Source organism: Musa acuminata, chromosome BXJ1-5 (genome assembly GCF_036884655.1).
Source record: "Musa acuminata AAA Group cultivar baxijiao chromosome BXJ1-5, Cavendish_Baxijiao_AAA, whole genome shotgun sequence".
Taxonomy (NCBI): domain Eukaryota; kingdom Viridiplantae; phylum Streptophyta; class Magnoliopsida; order Zingiberales; family Musaceae; genus Musa; species Musa acuminata.
In genome coordinates, this window is record NC_088331.1 from 7,062,802 (window position 1) to 7,082,134 (window position 19,333).

The 19,333-nt window shown below is 39.3% G+C and overlaps 3 protein-coding genes across 4 annotated transcripts; 2 read left to right on the forward strand and 1 right to left on the reverse strand.

Moving 5' to 3' along the window:
• Positions 1 to 323: 323 nt before the first annotated feature.
• Positions 324 to 4,116, forward strand: LOC135673447 (V-type proton ATPase subunit G-like). Its single transcript, XM_065182429.1, has 4 exons — positions 324 to 435; positions 2,158 to 2,271; positions 3,457 to 3,557; positions 3,648 to 4,116. Exons 2-4 carry the CDS (start codon positions 2,184 to 2,186, stop codon positions 3,789 to 3,791), a joined length of 333 nt encoding a protein of 110 aa, XP_065038501.1. The 5' UTR covers positions 324 to 435; positions 2,158 to 2,183; the 3' UTR covers positions 3,792 to 4,116.
• Positions 4,117 to 6,266: 2,150 nt separating this feature from the next.
• LOC135673448 (small ribosomal subunit protein RACK1-like) lies at positions 6,267 to 9,237 on the reverse strand. The gene is made up of 2 exons (XM_065182430.1): positions 8,278 to 9,237; positions 6,267 to 6,546 (listed from the first exon to the last, which is right to left on the reverse strand). The coding sequence occupies exons 1-2, from the start codon at positions 9,151 to 9,153 to the stop codon at positions 6,448 to 6,450; spliced, it is 975 nt and encodes a 324-aa protein (XP_065038502.1). The 5' UTR covers positions 9,154 to 9,237; the 3' UTR covers positions 6,267 to 6,447.
• Positions 9,238 to 12,546: 3,309 nt separating this feature from the next.
• On the forward strand, positions 12,547 to 19,057 carry LOC135673449 (uncharacterized). Of its 2 annotated transcripts, XM_065182432.1 has the most exons (9): positions 12,547 to 12,780; positions 13,074 to 13,267; positions 15,905 to 16,083; positions 16,609 to 16,893; positions 16,986 to 17,044; positions 17,172 to 17,208; positions 17,309 to 17,380; positions 17,926 to 18,226; positions 18,447 to 19,057. In XM_065182432.1, the coding sequence occupies exons 1-9, from the start codon at positions 12,630 to 12,632 to the stop codon at positions 18,819 to 18,821; spliced, it is 1,653 nt and encodes a 550-aa protein (XP_065038504.1). In that variant the 5' UTR covers positions 12,547 to 12,629; the 3' UTR covers positions 18,822 to 19,057. The 2 variants fall into 2 exon arrangements, with proteins under 2 accessions (XP_065038504.1, XP_065038505.1); XM_065182433.1 differs by lacking the exon at positions 16,986 to 17,044 and having other exon boundaries at positions 16,609 to 16,844.
• Positions 19,058 to 19,333: the final 276 nt, after the last annotated feature.

The window sequence follows — 19,333 nt, forward strand, 5'->3', positions numbered from 1 at the left end:
ACCCTAACCTCTAAATTATAATTTATGAATAATATAATTAATTCAATATTAGTTCGATTCTATAGGATTCTCATCGAATACTTCTATAAGAAGTATCATATTTACTTATTTTACATGCATCCTTTCAGAAAGTGTTTTTTAGAGTAATAAAAGAATAACAAAATAATCACAATTACTGGTAGAAGAGAGAAATCAGTTAGTTCTGAAAATATGTGGGCCCATATGGCCCGGGCCGGGCTGGGCTGGGCAGCCTATTACAATATTAGTACCAGTAATAATTAATATAATAATAATGATGGAATAATAGAATATTATAATGGATCAGGGCACGTCTCCTGAGACATCGGGTCGGTGGAATCCAAGAAATAAGGGCCAACCAAATCCCCATCCCCATCGCCGTCGCCTGTTCTTCCTCTTCGTCTTCGCTCAGAGGAGGTACGTCTTTCCCCCTTTCTCCCATGTTCTGTTTCCCTTCCTTTTTGCCGATCTCAAATGGGATCTCGTTGTTTTCTTAGTTATACATGGGTTAGATCTCGATGCTATGTTCGATCTTCTTGCTTTTCTTCTTCGGAGCACTTTTTGTTTTCCTTTTTCCTCCCTATATTTGCTGAATTTTCGGTAATCACAGCGGTCGTGATGGCTTTGCGATCTCCAAGCGTTGTTTTGACTGTTGATGACCAGTAACTTGGTGGGTGTTGTAGTCTTCTTCTCGTTAGGAGTGATTGCTAGATCTACATGGAACTATCTTGGATTTCCTTTAACTGGTTGATTTTTGTGGGTTCCGATTCCTGATGAAAGGGGTTGGCTATCTTTTCTTCTTCAAGTCCGCAGAAAAGGATTCGTGCTCGAATCTTCTACTTGGAGAGACTGGATGTGCTCGTGTTGATTGTTCTTCGTAATCTTTCCGTACATTTCCTGTGTTTGCGACTCCAATTCTGTGGAGAAAAGCCTTGAAAATCTTACAAAAGGCTTCTCATTGTTTTGTGCGGGATCGCATTTGCTCACATCAGTTTTGGAGTCCTTTGCCGTGGTTCTTCGCCGGTTGGGTTATGTTTGCTTACTATCGCATGACTCCTCGATGAAATCAGCAATAGTCATGTAAATAAGTGGTGGAGATATATCGTATTGGCCTCTCTTTGAATGGCTGTGCTGTGTTAACCACGAACGGCACTCATTGTTCTGTCCACTTAGGTGCATGGCAGGGTGATCCCCTGGTTTGTGCGGTGTTTAACTTATCGAGTAGTTCAAATCTGATTATGATTCACAGCCTATCAATCTTTCTCTACCAGTTTGAGGTCTAAAGTTTTAATAAACTTAGACATATGGTAACGTCTGTACTCTGAGCTCTTTAATGATTCTCGCCTTGAATATGATACAAGGATTATGATCTTCTAAAGTTTTGATAAACTTGAGTTTTGGTAACAGCTATGAACTGAGCTCTTTAGTGGCTCTAACCTTGAATATGAGAAACAAAAAAGATCCTCAAAGCACTTCCTAATGCAGTTCACTCTGTCCCTGTCCTCACACTATCTGATCAGAACCATTTATCAATGGATTTGGACATTCCTCTTCAATTTATCAATATAAATGGGTTGATGCAAAGTAGAATAAGATTATCAGTTGCAAGACTCGTTTGATGATTTTTTTTTATCTTTTAGCCATATATAATGGCATATCTAATACAATTCCCTACAACGTTTTTGTCTGTATCACTTGGCATTTATAAGTAATCATTGGGAGTCTCTTTATCCTAGTTGGTTACACTGTTTCTGTCATCTCTACATTATGGCATATGTGGTAGGACGATCACTTCTATTTTACTAAACCTCAAATTTGAACTAAAATTTGCAATGTATTTGCGATGTTTGTTTTGGATCAGAATGTTTTGCTCAATCCAATTTTACTTATTATGCATTTGACTCCAATGAGATTTTTTGTGTATGGTGCTTTTTCAGAATATAGAAGAGAGCTATCCCTGGTACAATGTTAATGTTCCCTATGTTTCTTTAGCTAGAGAGACATGAGCTAAACCCCACGGAATTAGTTACTTCTGTTGAATATAATTTTGATACTTGCTTTATATTAATCAAAATTTGTCACCTTAATCTGTTTTTTATAATAACAATTTACATGCAATATGGACACATTTGTGTTCAGTCTGTTTTCTTGATAGGAGCTAGAAGATGGATTCCAACAGGCGTCAGAGTGGAATTCAGCAATTGTTGGCTGCAGAGCAGGAAGCACAACGCATTGTCAATGAGGCTAGAAATGGTTAGTTCTGTTAAAAAGCAGAGCTCAAATCTATAATATATAGCATTTCTGTAAATGAGCTTCATATAGTTTTTCTATCTGATATTTGTTGGTTTTGGTGTACCTTGAATTTGCAGCTTGATGCATGAAACTAAAATCTCAAATATTCAACCAGGAAAATATTTTTTATGACGATACCCTGAGAATGAGGATTTAGGGAAATATAATGCATATGGAAGGATATGTATATTGTCATTTCTTTCTTAGTGACTAGTGGCTAGCAGTCGTTGGGTTGCTAGATTGTATATTGTCATGCTATTTGAGGCAATTGCTAGTGTGTGTCTTAGAAAAACTGAATAATATGAAAACCAAACCTTCAGCGATGTCTGAAGACCAGCCATAGAATCTTTCGTGCATGTTTTCTTTTCATAAATTAAGTTTAGTGTTGATAAAATCTTATAACTCATCATGACAAATGCACTGAGGGTTTCTTGGATAAAGATATGAAATATTAGATGATTAGTGAAACGAGAAAGGAAAAAAAAAGGAGTTAAGACTCTGTTTGATTCAAAGAATAACTCTTAGGGATGAAGCTAGACAGGCTTTCTTTTTTGTAATATTTCAATTTTCTTGTAGAGTTAAAATCATTAATCAAGTCAAATAAGCATGTGCCACTTGTTGCATAGAACTCATTGAAAAGGTTGCAACAAAATAAAGATCATTGAGAATGAACATTGCATAAGAAAGCGATAGCCTCTGGAAATTTGGGTACGCAAATTTGGAGCCACTTTTGATGGTTACTTTGATATTTGGTAGACATAGGGATACTTTTAATACTTATGTCAAAGATTTGCCTGATATGGTTTATTTCTTTCTGTATATATCAGACAAGCTTTACTACTAGTCGATGATTGTTACCCTGATTCCATCAGTTTAATGAAATTTATTGAAGCTTCTAGTTTTGTTTTGTTTTGTTTTTTTAGTTTCTAGTTTCTGGACATATGTAGCATTGGAAAAAAAAAACTCATTTCAGTTTAGATTATTAATTCTTCGAGTGTTGGTTTATTTTCTCATCATTGGAAAAAGCTAGTTGGAATAAAATAATATAAATGGATTTGACATTAAAATTCAAGGAAAAAAGAGCCCATTTATTGTCGAAATCTGGTGGATGAATGAGCTAATAGAAGAATCATATTTGTACCACAGCCAAAATGGCAAGGCTGAAGCAGGCTAAAGAAGAAGCAGATAAGGAGATTGCTGCATATCGGGCACAAATGGAAGCCGAGTTTCAGAAGAAGGTTGCTCAGGTGAGTGGCTGCCGATGCCTTGGGTTTTGGCCTTCTATAACATACTATTATTGCGCATTTAGCTTCCTGTTACTTGTTGTGACAAAACAGAGCAGTGGAGATTCTGGTGCAAATGTTAAGCGGCTTGAGCTAGAAACTGAGGAAAAGATCCAGCACCTCAAGTCACAGGCAGCCAATATTTCCAACGATGTGGGTCAAATGCTTTTGAAGCATGTGACCACCGTGAAGAATTAGGCACCATCACCACAAAAAAAAGAAAAAGGACAGTAAATGGATAAATAAGATTTTGAACCCTGATTGGTCTGTCAACTGAACATTCATTTGTGCACGCACGATGCTGTGTTTGTTGTTTCCTTGAATAAGATAGATGCCTTTGTGGTTGTACCGAGGCGCCTGTACCACTGCGGAGGTATATCCTAATACCGACTATTTCTTTTCTTTTGTTTATTTGATACGAGGGAAGAGTAGTCTTTGTTTGGAAGAACAAATGGCAATAATTTTTTTTTTTGCTTGATTTAAGTGGATACGATCTGCGTATATACAGCAGAGCGTTTGACGATGTTGACTGAGGTATTTGATTGCTTGTTTATTCGTTGAAGTGAAAAAGGTAACATCGTTTTATTATTCAAACAGCGGAACACGTATCGCTGCAATTCCTCTAACCCGGTGGCTTCGTTGTCATTGTAATTGGGCGTCTAAGGAAGCTGCTTTAGTGGTGTTAACAGAGATTGTCGACTCGTGAGTCGGCTTGGTTGATTTATTATCGAAGGTGCAGGGGTTTTTTTATGGCTCCTCTTTGCTAACGCGGAGAGTCGACGTAATGAACCGACGTGGAGAGCCCACTGGGGAAAGGTGGTTCGTGGGGAGCGGTTTGGCCCTTGTACGGTGAAGTTGGGTCGCCTCTTGGCTGTGTCTCCGGATGGTGCCGGGGGCGGTCCAATCCTCGTATGGTGAAGTCGGGTTGGACAGTTGGGTCGCCTACTGATCTTTCCGATACTTAAGTTAGAGAGATGAAAGGAGGTTAACAATGTAAGTGAGAGAATGAAGAGCTCTTGCCCACTTGTCCTGACTTGGCTCGGGGCTTGGCTTTTATACCTAGGCACTAGGTAGAGCATACGAGTCGTCGTCAAGATCTCCCTTACCTTGCATGGAGGAGGCATTTAATGCGGGTAGCTTGTCGACGTGTGTCCCCAGGGGCGACATCTAGGGACTATCGAGATGATGCTTCCTTGCTTCTTTGGGTCGGGTAAGGTGTGGTCTCTTTATCATTCATGCGGAGTCATTATTTTTTCCAACTACGAGATCGGTGATGAGTGGGTCTTGCGAGCCCATTTCGAGAATATGAGGCAGGCAACGTGGACTCCTGTTGGAGGCCATAAGGAGTAAGCGGTTCCTAGGTTTTTGCCTAATGTTGCTTACGTGGTGAGGGCATGTCTTGAAGTGCTTACGTGGTGAGAGCATGTCTTGAAGGACATCACTTTTCCTACATTCTTGTATGGTGATGTGATCGTTATTGCTGGCACGGTGATGGTTGGTGTGAGGCCTGTTTGGGGCGGGTTATGCTTTCTTATTAGGGCAATCATTGTTTAGCCGAGTGTTGGCTTAAGGGACCTTTATATTTTTTCCTTCCTCTATCTTCATTCTCCCCATTCTGCACAGGAGTAGATCCACAATAACAAATGTTGGCTTGACCACTTGAGTGTGAGGATCAGTAACAATCCACCATAATGGGTCTTAATTCGATTATCATAGCGGGAGTATCAGAGTATCGATCCACCATAGCGAGTCTTGATTCGTCCATCGTAGCGAAAGCATCGATATCAAATTCATCGTAACATGTCTTAATTTGACCATCATAATCGGAGTATCGATATCAATCTACTATAACAACTTTTGTCATGATGAGTCTTGATTCGACCACCATAAGCGAGAGAGTGACTCCACCTTAACAATTTCCTCCATAACGAGTCTTCTGACTTCTGTCGTAACAGGTATTGATTCAACTGTCATTAGGAGAGGGGATCCACCTTACTAGTTTATGAGTCTTGATTTACAAATATAATTTTTTAAAATATAAAGATCAAAATATTAAAAAATAATTAACTATAAAAAACAATCTATAAGTAAATTTGATAACATACTAAAAAATATAAAATATAATAAAATTTTAAAAATTGTTGAGAGTGTTGAGATAAGTGATTAGCCATAAGAGTCGCTTAATCACATTCACATGATTAACTGCTGCACCAAAACTCAGAATCAAAATCAAAACCATGGAAACCGATCCAACTTCAATTTTATCTTCAACGGGCGAATTTATCTTTCAAGAAAGAGTGATCATATCTATCGCAAAGCCAGAGAGAGATGGCCATGTCCATACAACACGATCCACCACTGTCCTTCCAAAACAAATATTTGAACTACTACGAAAAAGCAGCATTTAAACAACACGCAGAAATTTTTTTAACGCTAGCGCAATACTCCCTAACTATTCCTTTTACACGCCCAACCCTTTCACCGACTTACCACAGCTAATTAGCTGAAGATAGAGGCATCGTAGCTTGTACAAAAAGCTATATTTGACGTGTAATAACTCTATATTTGACGTTGTCAAGACACTGTAAAATTTTAAAAGAAAAAGCAGGCATAGAAATTTTTCCAGGAGATAACTACAAATGGCAGATTACCGTAAAAACCACACGAGAGATATTGCTCCAAAAAACACTTAATATTGCCCAAAAAAACAGACTGTCATAAGATTGCCAGAAATGTGCCTTGCAATTGCTCCAAAAAAGATTAAAATAAAAACCAGAAACATGCAATGTTCTTTCCAAAGCAAAAAAAAAAGAGGAGCACGAGAGAAATTCCTATTCGCCTTCCCTCTCTACCTCTAGTACCGAATCTCCCAAACTCTGATGGTTCCGTCGGTGTAACCAGTGAATAGTGTGCTACCATCTGCGCTCCAAGTCAAGCTTGTGCAGTACAACATCTACAGAAACAGTTAAAGACCAAGAGCTAAGTCGACCATATCATCTAATCAGATAATTATCGAACAACATGAGACGCAATCGTAACTCATAAGCTCAAACACAGAAGCAAATTTTTATGATTGCATATTTAAGAGAAAACCTATTACTTTATTATATATTCCCAATTTGACTGTCCAACCAAACCTATAGAAAGACATCTCATCAGAAGACAATCAGCAAGGCCATGATCAGAACTGTCTGCAGCAGGTGCAAGACAAGAATTGCTGCAAAGAGATTTCTAGTTTAATCACAACTTGGTTTATTTTACCAGTCTAATCTTTTCCATATCACAAATGTTCTCGAAGGTTACAAACACTACTGTCATCACAATAAGGAAATGTCTAATGGTGAATCTGTAAAAAGGTCCAGCTATCAATCTAAAATATTTATTACCAATTCAGATAGAAAACTCCTTTTGGAAAATTAAATGCATTGTATCAAAATTTGGTGCAATGGTCAAGATTCATCACAACAATTTGACACTATGTAATTTGACATGGTGGCAATAGCTTTAGATATTAAAGGTTATGCAACTATGACATACAAAGATTTCCGGGGAAATAATACACATAATATACTTAAAAAACATGCACGAGTGCAAAGTTATGTAAGTTCATACGTAAAAAGAAATGCATGCAAGTCCCTAGAGATAAAACTAGCACTTGTCAATATCAGTAAAGATAAAACTAGATCTGTCAGTTAAATAAGATTAAGCAACTACTCAAATACTGCAGAAGCAGGTAGATCCAACAGTTAACCAAAACATATGCCATACTTTATAGTGTACTACATTTTCTGAAAGACTGTCAAAACTAATTCAAGATAAATCAAGATCCATCAGATAAACCAGCCTGATCATCTCAAGTTCTGTCCCAAGGCAGACAAATCCATGAGTTAATCCAAAACAGGACTCAATATCTAACTTCACATGCAGAAAAATGCACCTCATCTGTATTAATAAATAAAGAACTTTAGGATAATAACTAGGGATCTAATTTATGTAGAATTTAGTAGGACCTTTGATCATGGAAATCCTAAGTTGATCGTTTACAGAAACATGTCAGACTTGCCATACAAATATTCAACGTCAGTTAATATAAAACAGAATCTTGTGAAAGGTTCTAGCTACAGCAATATAAATGATCTGAGATTCTGGCTACGGTTAGGTTTCTAACCAATGACCAGAAATTTTGCACTAGTCTCAGCAATTTCTATTGAGAATCTAACAGATAAAGTTAGAACAAGAATTCGAAAAAGAAACAAAAGGTTTTCGAAAATTGAGAAAACCCAGCAAAAATAAATCATGTGTAACGAAATAATAACACTTACAACCATATTGCATCATTGCTGATTTCTGAATAATAAAAACTCAGAAAATGATGAGACAAATTCAGAAAAACCACTTGACGTTATATTCAAACTAATACAAAAATTACCATCTAGTCAATGTCCAAGGAACAAATATTTAAGAGTGGAACACAAATAAAGCCATTATTTCAACAAAAAATAAATGAATGTTTTTTCATTCTATTATCTAGAGACGAAAGCAAAATATGAACAAAGATGGCAGAGCCACAAACTTATTGGATCTAGCAAACAGCAAAGGTAATCATTGAAATATACATACACAATCTAAAACATGCAAAAAGATTAATTGTTTTAGTGTCATAAAACTAAACAAAAAAAACTACCTGGTTCTTGGTGCCAGTGGTTTCAGGCTTAAGATCCTGCACGATGGACTTGCTCTCAAGGTCCCAGATCTTGACGCTCTCCTGAGTAGCAGCGCAAAGCCAGTACCGGTTGGGACTGAAGCAGAGCGAGTGGATGATGGCCCCAGCATCGAGTGAGTAGAGGCGCTTCCCCTCCGCGAGGTCCCAGAGCAGTGTGACCCCATCCTTGCCACCGCTGGCGCAGAGGGAGCCATCGGGGCTGACAGCAACTGTGTTGACATAGCCGGCGTGGCCAGCGAGAGTGCAGCGGAGCTTGCAGTTGGTCAGATTCCAGACCTTGATGGTGCGGTCCCAGGAGGCAGAGACTATGGTAGGCTGGTAAGCATTGGGGCTGAAGCGGACGCAGCTGACCCAGTTGGTGTGGGCGTCGGCATCCTGGATGGTGTACTTGCACTCGCCGAGGGTGTTCCAGAGCTTGATGGTGCGATCGCGGGAGGCGGAGACGATTTGACGGTTGTCGATGGAGAAGGCAACGGATAGAACGTCCTTGGTATGACCAGAAAAGCGGCGGGTGGTAACGCCGGTGGACAAGTCCCAGAGACGGAGATCGCCGTCCCAGGAGCCGGAGAGGGCAAACTGGCCGTCAGAGGAGAGGACCACATCCTGGACGAAGTGGGAGTGGCCGGTGAGGCGGCGCTTTGGAACGCCGTAGGAGGAGCCGGTGGCGGTCCCATCCCCAGAAGCAGAAGGAGCATCCTTGGTAAGGTGCCAGACGAGTACAGACTTGTCCCGGGATGAGGAAACGATCATGTCGGAGTTATCGATGGGGGCAGCGATGGCCGTCACCATGTCGGTGTGGCCGCGCATCGTGCCGCGGAGGACCAGGGTGTCGGCCATCTTCGAATACCGTAGAGGACGGGGAAGAGGAGGAGGAGGAAAGAGAGAGAGTGGCGGCCGCGGCTAGGTTTTGAAGCGAATAGTAGAAAAGCGAGACAAGGTGACTTTATATCGGAAGCGGCGGAGGAGCGGCTAGGGTTTTGGACGCTGTGCACGCGACGGGTCGGATCGCTCGGCGAAACCTCACCCAAACCCCAGCCCACTCGGTCCCAACAAACTCACCTCAGTGTGCCTATTTTACCTGCCTCCTCCGTCCTAATTCAAATTTGCCGGCTGGTTACAGTGAAATGAGAATAAATGAAACCGCTAATTAATCGCCACGAGACGAGCAAATCTGCTGTTTGTTACGATGAGTTATGGGTACGTTTATCTCGCTGAAGACATACTTGGTGATGTGGCACTTTCAGCACATCCACGTGGCAGCTGATGAGGACCGTGATAGGATTGACGAAGGACCTTCTGACTGACACGATACGACATCTTAAATCTGAACGAGATGACCACACGATCTCCGCGTTGTTCGGCGTCGAACACCACGGAACTGTCCCGGAAAGCTCGGAATGACATCACACGACGAAGACCCATATGAGCCGATTGATGCTTGTCCGTAGGAAACAAGCCATCTCGCTCGGTGTCGTACAAGTCGACGCCGAACATCATGAAGTCGTTATGCAAAACTCAAAATGATGCTGCACGATGACAACCTGTACGAGTCAATTGATGTTCGTCCGCATGGTATAAGCCATCCTCCCGAGGAGTTGATAGCCATTAAATGACCATGTATGCCTGACCACCCCTTTGCATGTATAAAAGCCAACCCTCTTACCAATGGGAGGAGATTTCACATACTCAACTCACTCTTATTTCACTCAGCTTCGGAGGGATTGAGTCAGAAAATCCTCCTCCCGACCTCGACCTAAGTGTAGGGGCTGACAATGACAAAGCAGGCGACGAGGCCCACAACCCAATTTGACTCGGCGCTCACTTACGGCACCCAAGTCTCCACGTAAGTAATCTTACGCATCCGGGATCAGATCGAGCCGTGCTAACTTATCGACCATAATATAAGGGTTCTTTTGGCCATATAAAAAACTGTTCGTTGAGTGGTGGCGCATCACAGCAGTCGTATAGCAATTCAATTAGATCGAACTGTCGTTTAACTGTGAAGATTATCCCCAGCTGCCGCTCACGTGACCGACGGGAGCTTCTTTACGTGGAATCCACGGTAGATCTAAGAAGGCTGTTAAGGTGTCAGTATTTTAGTAATTTTAATTAGATTCAAACTAATTTTAAGCAACCTTAATTAGATTTCAAATTATTTAGAGTAATCATAGTGAGATTTGAAATTATTGTAGGATTCTGAATTAAGATTAGGAATATGATTAAAAAGTAGCAAGATGGATTATATCATGTATTTCGAAACTTTAGTGAGAGATATATAGAGAAATATATATTTTTGAATTTATGTGAGAGGAAATATAAGTGTTTCAAGCTTAACTTTATTGGTATAAGATATTTTTCTTATATTTGGTTATAAGGACATTGTTTGGTTGTTGGTATTTAGGATTTTACTTTTAATTTTGAGAATTTTCTCTTCTCAAACAAATTATATTAATAATGTCCAAAATATTAGATTTATAAATATATTATTTTTATCACTTTTTGTAAAGGAAGAAATTATTGCAAGAAATATAGATGATAGTCGCCATTCCAAGCAATAAAAAAACTCCTATATCTTATCAAAGAATGTGCCTCTTTATTATATTATTTCGTCATGGATAACATAATTAATAATATTATTGATGAAGATTCCATCATGATTATTTGAGACAAATTATGAAAACCTTATTCGACTAAAATCTTAATAAGCTATACTCGAAAGGAAATTTATATAAGCGAACAATGTAAAAGGTAAGTGATTTAATAGAATATATGAACATATTCAAATGCATGTTGGATCAATTAAACAATATTGATTTAATTGATCCAACCAATGGTGAGACTCTACGATAGCTTCGTTAATGTAATTATCTTTTCATATTGATAATTGGACTCATAAGAACTTTGTGAGTGAAATATATCCTAAATCTAATTTAGGACAGCAAAACTTATAAATATTAATAACTTATATATAAGTAATTTCTTTAGAAAAAATCTTGAAGTTTAAAAAAAATTCGTAGAACATTCTTTTTTTTTTTCATAAAAGATAATTTTATCCTTAAGCTATAGTCACTAACCACCTCTACACAAGAGATAATAGAGGGTGCGGGTCATAGGTGAAGAGGATGAGAGTGAGTAGAAAGAGGAGAGCGGGTTGTCTAGTAGACAAAAGCAAAGCCGATAAAAAACTTATATATAAAAATTCTTGGGAAAGGATGAGGGTAGCCTGAGATAAACACGTAGACAAAAGTGGTTAACGATAAAGGTATAGATGGTCAGAAGGCTTGCGTCTGCTCGCGACTCCCCGTCCTATCATCATCTATATTGGAGAGGTAGAAAGGCTACGACGACATTGTAGAGAACTAAGGATGGAAATGATCCTCTACTCATAGATACGATGAAAACATAAAGATAAAATAAAATTTTCAAAAAACGTTCTATAATTTAAAAAAAATAAAAGTGCTATGAAAAAAATTCTTAAAACTTTAATTTTTTTAAAAAATTGCTCAATATATATTACACTGATCGGTAATCTCTTTGAGAGTGAGGAAGAGAGAGGGAGAGCAACCACGTGACAAGGGAAAGCTAAAAGCAAAAGGGCACAGCTAAGATATACACACCCTACAAAAAGGTTTCAGGTAGTGCATTCGTTCCATCATTCACTTGTCTGCTTCTGCTAATTTACTTACTATCATCGCTGAAGTTAGTATAACGCCTCCAACATACGTATACACGGCCTGACTCAATCCAACCTACGCCACTTCGGCGTGCAGTGTGGACGGCGATAAAGGTGATGGAGGTAGCAGAAATAGGAAGGAAAGTGGAGGCATGAGGCTTCCCATCCGGTGGCCTTTCTGAGATCCATAGGATCCCCAACGTAAAGCTACGTGCGTAAACGCTGTATTCATTGTGGCCGTCACATGGACGGATCTGCCATCCGCTTAGTCTGCCGTCATTGGGCTCCACACACATGAAGGCACATGGCCCGGCTCAGAAGTTGTCCCACGTCATTGATTCGGAGGCACAGCGCGGGGGTGGTGAAGTAATTGCCGTGCGCGAACCGACACACAAGCCGAACCGCTTCGAGTCCGTCACACTCGCTCACGTCGCCCTCTTTCTGCGACCATGGCATCGGGCCCCACTCTAATGCTGCGTTCCTACCGCCCCCGCCTCTCTCTCTCTCTCTCTCTCTCAGTCTCGCTCGCTTTCTACATATATAATGTGGACACCCTTCCCCCATTCACTCCCTCCATCTCTCGTGTCGCTTCACTCGATGGATCCCTTCTGCTGTCGATCCCTCCTATGAGTCGCCGGCCATGCCGATCGTCTCCTCTTTCTATGCCGCCACGGTCGGAGGTCTCGTCGCCTTCTCTCTCCTCATGCTCTTGGCCTCCGCTCCTGCGGCATCCGGGGCTTCTTCGCATGTCGTCCTCGGTGGAGGGGAGATCTCCCCCAAGTCTATACTCGGTCCGATCGCTCTCGTTCCGCTTCCCTTTGTTCTGCTTTCTTGCATTTGTTGTTCCGGGGGTTTCCTGTTTCTTGTGGCATCTAAGATCGATGGGTGTGGTCGTTTTCAGCGAAATATGGGGTCTTCTTGTTCTTGCCAAAAAAGATAATAGTGACTTCTTGGGGATTCTTTTTTTGGGGTTTCTTTGTCTTCGCGACAGTGTTATGGAAATGAGATAGCTTTTTCTAGTATAAATATGTTCTTCAGCCCCTGATCGAGCAATTCCGGGCTTCTTCTTTTTGTTGCACTGAAGGAGGGGAGAATTTGGCGCCGTGGGCGAATGGACTCTTGCGGTTCTCTCCCGTCGCATCGGGTCCTCCTGCATTAGCTCCCGATGCGAAGATTCCACTGGTTTTGGCGGAGAAGAGAACGAGGCGGCCTGATATCCTGAACAAGTTCAGTATATATCGTGGTGGTTGGGATGTTACCGACAAGCACTATTGGGCGGTAAGATATCGTAGCTCTTTCTCTTAATATACGTGTCATTCGTAATATAATTTGAAGAATAACTGTGGATTTGATCATTCACTGGATCTCAGGTTTTTCTTCTTGTGCCAGTAGGCTTGGAACTTGGGTGTAGTGGTCGCGATTGCCCACAGATAGATCCGATTTGTGTTTTGTTAAAATAATGCATTATTGGTCGCAGTTGATTTTTACATGGGCAAACCTTTTCCATGGCTTGCGAGTTCTATTGGTCGCAATTGATTTTTACATGGACAAAGCTTTTCCATGGCGTGTGAGTTCTACTTAGTAGTATATAAAGTAGTAAGTGACCCAAAGGAATGACCAAAGGTGTCCATTCCAATAAAGGAGGAGGGAAGGGATTACTGGGAGAGAAACTATCATTAGGTAACAGTAATATGACAGGGATTTTGTCATATTATTCTCTTTTTGTGATCCCTGAGTTCTTTTGTCAAATTCAAGACATTTTTTTTCCCTAAACCAAATGCGCTGGTGTCTTTGGCTATTCTTTTGCAAGATTGTATCCCGGTATATTTTCTTGTGACATCTCAACTCTGTTCTGCAGTGTACTTAATTAAAAAGAAATGGAGAGAACTACAAGAAAAAGATTGGAGGAAAAAAATAAATGGTGGTTCTTGGTGCTTTAGAAATTACAAATATCTAATATTAAAATAAACTTCATTGTGCAACTATAAGATCTTCGAGATTAATACCAGGACAAAAAGAGGATTCTTTTGGTGACTGAATTTTTATGGCCTCGGACATCAGTGTACAAGAAATCATAAGATACGATGAAGTGATAGAGAAAATAGACCATGTACTTTATAAGACTAGATATACATAGTTGGCCAGTAAAAGAAAATTTTATTCAAAGTTGACAATACTTCATCATTAATTCTTCTTACATCACATCTGTCAATCATTAGATAATTTCTAGATATTGTAAAAGGATTTTTATCTGACCTATGATGACCCCAACACTACAATGGATATTATTTGACCACATACAAGACTCTATTCTCCAAGGTAAACTAAATAAAGGACTTTTAGCTGAGCTTCCAAATCTAGGTGTGATACCAATACTGTCACTTAGGCGGATTGGTATGATACCAGTATGTTACGCATATCATGTGTTGGCATGTCCCCATGCTGACCATTATCAGTTCAGTTGGGGGAAGAGGAGATAATTGATAGAGAGAGAAGGAAGGAGTTTCCATGAGAGGAGGTGGAGGAGGAAACAAAGGAGGTGGCGCCAGAAGCCACATGTATGGAGGAGGAGGAGGAGGCATTGTCAATGGAGGATGCGGCAGATGCAGAAGTGGGGCAGAGGCAGAGGAGGCTGCTATGGTGGATGTAGAGGTGGGGAAAGAGGAGCAGAAGTTGTAGATTAGTATAATTGATTTTTTTTTTTTTTGCAAAAGGTAAATGGCAAAGGCGAGATTCAAGCCCAGGAAATTGTGATAAACTGTTAAAAACTTTACTAGCTAAATTAGCTGACACCTTCGTATAATTGATATTTAAAATCTTACACTTAACAAACTTATGGAAAACTTATTTTTCTAATGTTACTAAACACTAACACATTTTTGCTGACCAAACATGACAATAGACTTTGAAGTTTAACTAGATCAAGTAATCCTATGATTATTCAGAGGCACCAATCAGTACTAACTACCGAAGTAGCCAATAGACATAAGTAAGATGGGAAAGTATCAAGATTGGTGGGCATATTTACAAATCCACACATCTAGAATGGTAACAAGCTCAATCTATATCATATGATAGGGGCCAGTAGATGGCCATAGAAAATTAAGATGAGATCTGCAGCAATAGAGTCGGAATTCTTGTTCTTGCAATCAAATAGCCGAATAGGTATTGTTAGAGAAGTGGATAAGAAGAAACATTGTGAATGCTCATTCTTAATGAATATGTTTACACAATGAAAGCAAGGAAAGAAGACTGTTATAGGAATAAGATTTACCTTGTCATAGTTAACAGGGGCAGGAATATAACAAAGGTGTAGCAAACCATAATGTTTGATCATAAGTACTGTTGAACACTTGAAATTGACCTTTTGAAGTTGGTCTGTTCACTATCAAGTTATATGCCCAAATCTTTATAGTTCAGGTCTTTCCATGCCTCCCTTTTGTCTTACTATACATATTAACACATGCAATTTTTCCAATTTTTTTTATTTTGCTATCTAAATCATGAACTTGTTCATTTTTCATATGCATTTTATTCCTTGCTTTATAAACGAAATTTCGTTTCAATTTTGTAACTCTTGAACTATATTTCTTTGATGGCCTTTATTATTTGTTTTCCATACATTTTCAATGTAATTTGATGGTTCATTGTCATCAAACCTCTTTTAAAAGCATCTCTGTCTTCTCTCTGCTCCCTGCCCGCGCCCCCCCGCCACCTCGAGCTTCTCTCTCTCCATCCATCCCTCCCTCTCCTTGAGCCTACATATACTCCACAGTCATGTTCAATTTTGATATCGCTGTTTGCTTAATTGTCTATTTGTATATTTGTTCATTCATATGATTTTTATTTTTTGTTATAGACTACTAACATTCAACCATATGTAATTGTTTTTGCTCATTTTCAATGATTTTGCAGTCCGTTGGATTTACGGGAGCTGCTGGGTTTGTTCTTGCATTCGTATGGTTTATTTTGTTTGCGCTGGCTTTGGGTACACATCATTATTATAGATGGAGCATTGAGATCGATGAGAAAAATTCATCTTGCTCAAAGCAGATTTGTCTTCTCTTGCTACTGGTTTTCACTTGTGCAGCATTGTAATTCTCTGCACCTTCAAACTCATTAGCATTGCAGAGTTTTAAATTCTATTGCTAGGGTTATGGAATCCATCATGTGTGTTGACATTGTTATTGACACATTTGTCACACCAAAGATTAATCTATAGCAGCGGTTGGAGTTTGAATATCTAGAAATATGTCTTAAAAAAAACCACAGTGCTGTGCAGCATTATATCATGGTATTTTCTTATGTGTGATCTTCCAATTAATATTCACGTATCCTAATTGCAAAACCTTGCATTTCTTTTGTCAATAAATTTCCAGTCCAACTTAGCAAAAGGTTATTATGCCTTTTGAAAGTGAACAAAAACATAGTTGGAACAAAACCATAATTTATATTCAAAGCGAACAAATAAATTTCCAGACAAATACTTGGACTTATGCACAGAACCTACAAGCTTCTAGGAATTTAGAACACTGAACTTTATTGCTTATGCGGTTTAAGCCTATTTTATCAATTTCTAATATAGTAACCTTTTTTTTTATGGTACGTCTGAATTTCAGGATTGGATGTGTTCTTCTTTCAGTTGGTCAGGATGACTTCCATGGTGAAGTACTGGATACTTTAGATTTTGTTGTGAATCAATCAGACTTCACTGTTCAGGTTCTCAAGAATGTCACAGATTTTCTTTTACTGGCCAAGACGATCAATGTGGACCAGCTTTCTCTTCCAAGGGATGTTCAGAATAAAGTTGATAAAATAAACGTTGATCTCAATGATGCTGCTAATACACTATCAGGTGAAACAGCTAAAAGTTCCGGGAAAATAAGAGAAGTTTTTGATGACATGTATGATTCTTAAATTCTCGTACCAGTTGATTGCTGAGGATATATTTATACGTGCTAACATGCTTTGTCTGTGTTTTTTTGTGTCTTGATAGACGTTGCACATTAATTGTGGTAGCAACTATGATGCTTCTTTTGGCCATCCTTGGTTTTTGTATGTGATTTATTTTCCTTTCAGAAAGTTTGTACCTTCTCATTCATAATGCTTGTATTTTTGTTCCTTAAATGTTATTTTGATTTGATGTCTCCAAGTGACTGATTTGCTAACTTGTTTGCTGCAGTGCTGTCAGTTCTTAGGCATAAACATGCCATCTACATGTAAGTTCTTGAGCTGCAAATAATATTTTTGAAAATACATTGTTGGATTTGATTTTCTAGGATGAGCATTTGTAGTTATTGATTGAATTTTATTTTTCAGATTTATCATAAGTGGGTGGCTGCTGGTGGCAGTTACTTTTGTTCTCTGTGGATTTTTTGTTATTGTCAGCAAGTAAGACATCCAGCTATATTTGCGTGCATTTGCCATTAAATATATTGTTGTTAACTTGTTATAAACAGAAATCCTCATGTTGCTTAAACAAAGATAGAAGAAAAAGTGAAGACAAGTATTGCCAGCATAAGTAAAAAAAGGTTGCTTTTTGATGTTTAGTCTGCTTCAACAATATATGTTTATGCCTAAGAAAAAATGACTACCAGAGTATCTGTTTAGTTTCCCATACCTATTATTTACCAGCTCATGCATTGACTTGCGAGCTGAACCTAACTTGACGAAGGATGCTCATTAAATCGTTTTTCAAATGTCTCAATTTCTGATGTTGGTTGCTTGATGCTCTGAGTGGCACATAGCTTTATATGGTCATCCATTGATCCTAGAACACAAAGAGTGTCCTCAAACTTGCTAGTCTGCTACATATTTTTGTCTTTGTATTCTGGATGCAGCTCATTTGATGTGTGGTTTGAGCGACATCATAGTTCTCAACAGAGCTTAAACCTGAGGAGCTTATTTCCTGTTTCTTTTTGTACATTTAATCTCAGTGCCGTTGGGGATACCTGCGCTGCAATGGGCGAATGGGTCCACAACTCCCGAGCAGAGACGTCACTTAGTAATATTCTTCCTTGTGTTGATGAGCAAACAACAAATCTTACATTGTATCAGAGTAAAGAAGTGATTGTTCAGCTCGTCAATGTAGTCAACACCGCAATATCTTCCCAAGTTAAAACTGTGTCTTACAACCAGTCTGGAGTGTTGATGCCACCTCTCTGCTCTCCTTATGATTCTCGGATGCATGAACGGCAGTGTGAACCTGGGGAAGTGTCATTTGTGAATGCTTCAAAGGTGCGGATGAAGATTATCACATCTGAATTTAGTAAAATTCGTGAACTTAATTGTTAAATCTTTTTCTTTGGTCATCCGGTGGAAAAATGGAAGTAGTTGATTTTGTGGTTAATGTTGCTATTTGCATGTAGAACGAGTTCCATCCTTCGATTCAAGATCATTTTTCATTGAGGGATGACAACTGCTTAATCATATTTAATCACTATATGAACAATTGCAGGTATGGCAGAACTACACTTGCGTCATCTCAGATTCAGGACTTTGTGGCACAGTCGCAGGTGGGGTGACTCCAGAGGTTTACAACCAGCTGGTTGCAGCTGTGAATGCGAGTTATGCCCTCGATCATTACACGCCCTTCTTGCTCAACCTTCAGAACTGCCAGTTTGTCAGAGGGGCTTTCAACTCCATCACCACCTTCTTTTGCCCCCGTTTGAAGCTTGATCTACGGATGGTCACTGCAGGGCTGGGCCTCATCTCCTCAGGGGTCATGCTCTGCCTCATCTTATGGGTGTTGTATGCAAACCGCCCCCAAAGGGAGGAGGTGTTTGCGAAGCAACATGGAATTAAGACTGTCGTGGTTGCTCAAACTCCCTGAACCGTCGATCAACAATGTCGTCGTCGTCATACCTGCTAACAGCTAAATCCTATGGACGGAATGCTTAACTTTTTTTTTCCTTTGTCTAATTACTTGGTATAAGATGTGGAGTTGTAAAAAGCTAATGCTGCTGCTGGTGATGATGATGATGATGATGGGGAACGTGTTGTAGGCAGACTCTGCATCACCAAATTCTTTTCTCCTATAAATAAAAAAGGAAATTTTAAGAGGCAGAACAGCATGCCTGTGTGGCTATTTCTTGTGTGTTTGTCAGGGCGAAACAAATGAAATAAAAGATTTGATTGGATGATTAATAGTCTCAAAATTTGAAGTAACTATCAAACAATCTAATGTATAATACAATTATCGATTAACTATGGGGTAAAATAAAGAGAGATTACTATCGTTTCAAACCCATGAACTGTTATTATGATGTCATTATAAAGGTTTTAACCAGATGATAAAAAAAAAAGCTACAAAAACAATTTCTGTTAAACTCTTAGCAGGAGCAA

Excerpts from the sequence above, each read along its gene's own strand:
- LOC135673447 (XM_065182429.1), top strand. The coding sequence starts at position 2,184 with ATGGATTCCAACAGGCGTCAGAGTGGAATTCAGCAATTGTTGGCTGCA. Across the intron at positions 2,272-3,456 it reads TGTCAATGAGGCTAGAAATG|CCAAAATGGCAAGGCTGAAG; the intron begins GTTAGTTCTGTT and ends TTTGTACCACAG. Across the intron at positions 3,558-3,647 it reads TTCAGAAGAAGGTTGCTCAG|AGCAGTGGAGATTCTGGTGC; the intron begins GTGAGTGGCTGC and ends GTGACAAAACAG.
- LOC135673448 (XM_065182430.1), bottom strand. The coding sequence starts at position 9,153 with ATGGCCGACACCCTGGTCCTCCGCGGCACGATGCGCGGCCACACCGAC. Across the intron at positions 6,547-8,277 it reads CCACTGGCACCAAGAACCAG|ATGTTGTACTGCACAAGCTT; the intron begins GTAGTTTTTTTT and ends CTGTTTCTGTAG.
- LOC135673449 (XM_065182432.1), top strand. The coding sequence starts at position 12,630 with ATGCCGATCGTCTCCTCTTTCTATGCCGCCACGGTCGGAGGTCTCGTC. Across the intron at positions 13,268-15,904 it reads CCGACAAGCACTATTGGGCG|TCCGTTGGATTTACGGGAGC; the intron begins GTAAGATATCGT and ends ATGATTTTGCAG. Across the intron at positions 17,209-17,308 it reads CATAAACATGCCATCTACAT|ATTTATCATAAGTGGGTGGC; the intron begins GTAAGTTCTTGA and ends TTTATTTTTCAG.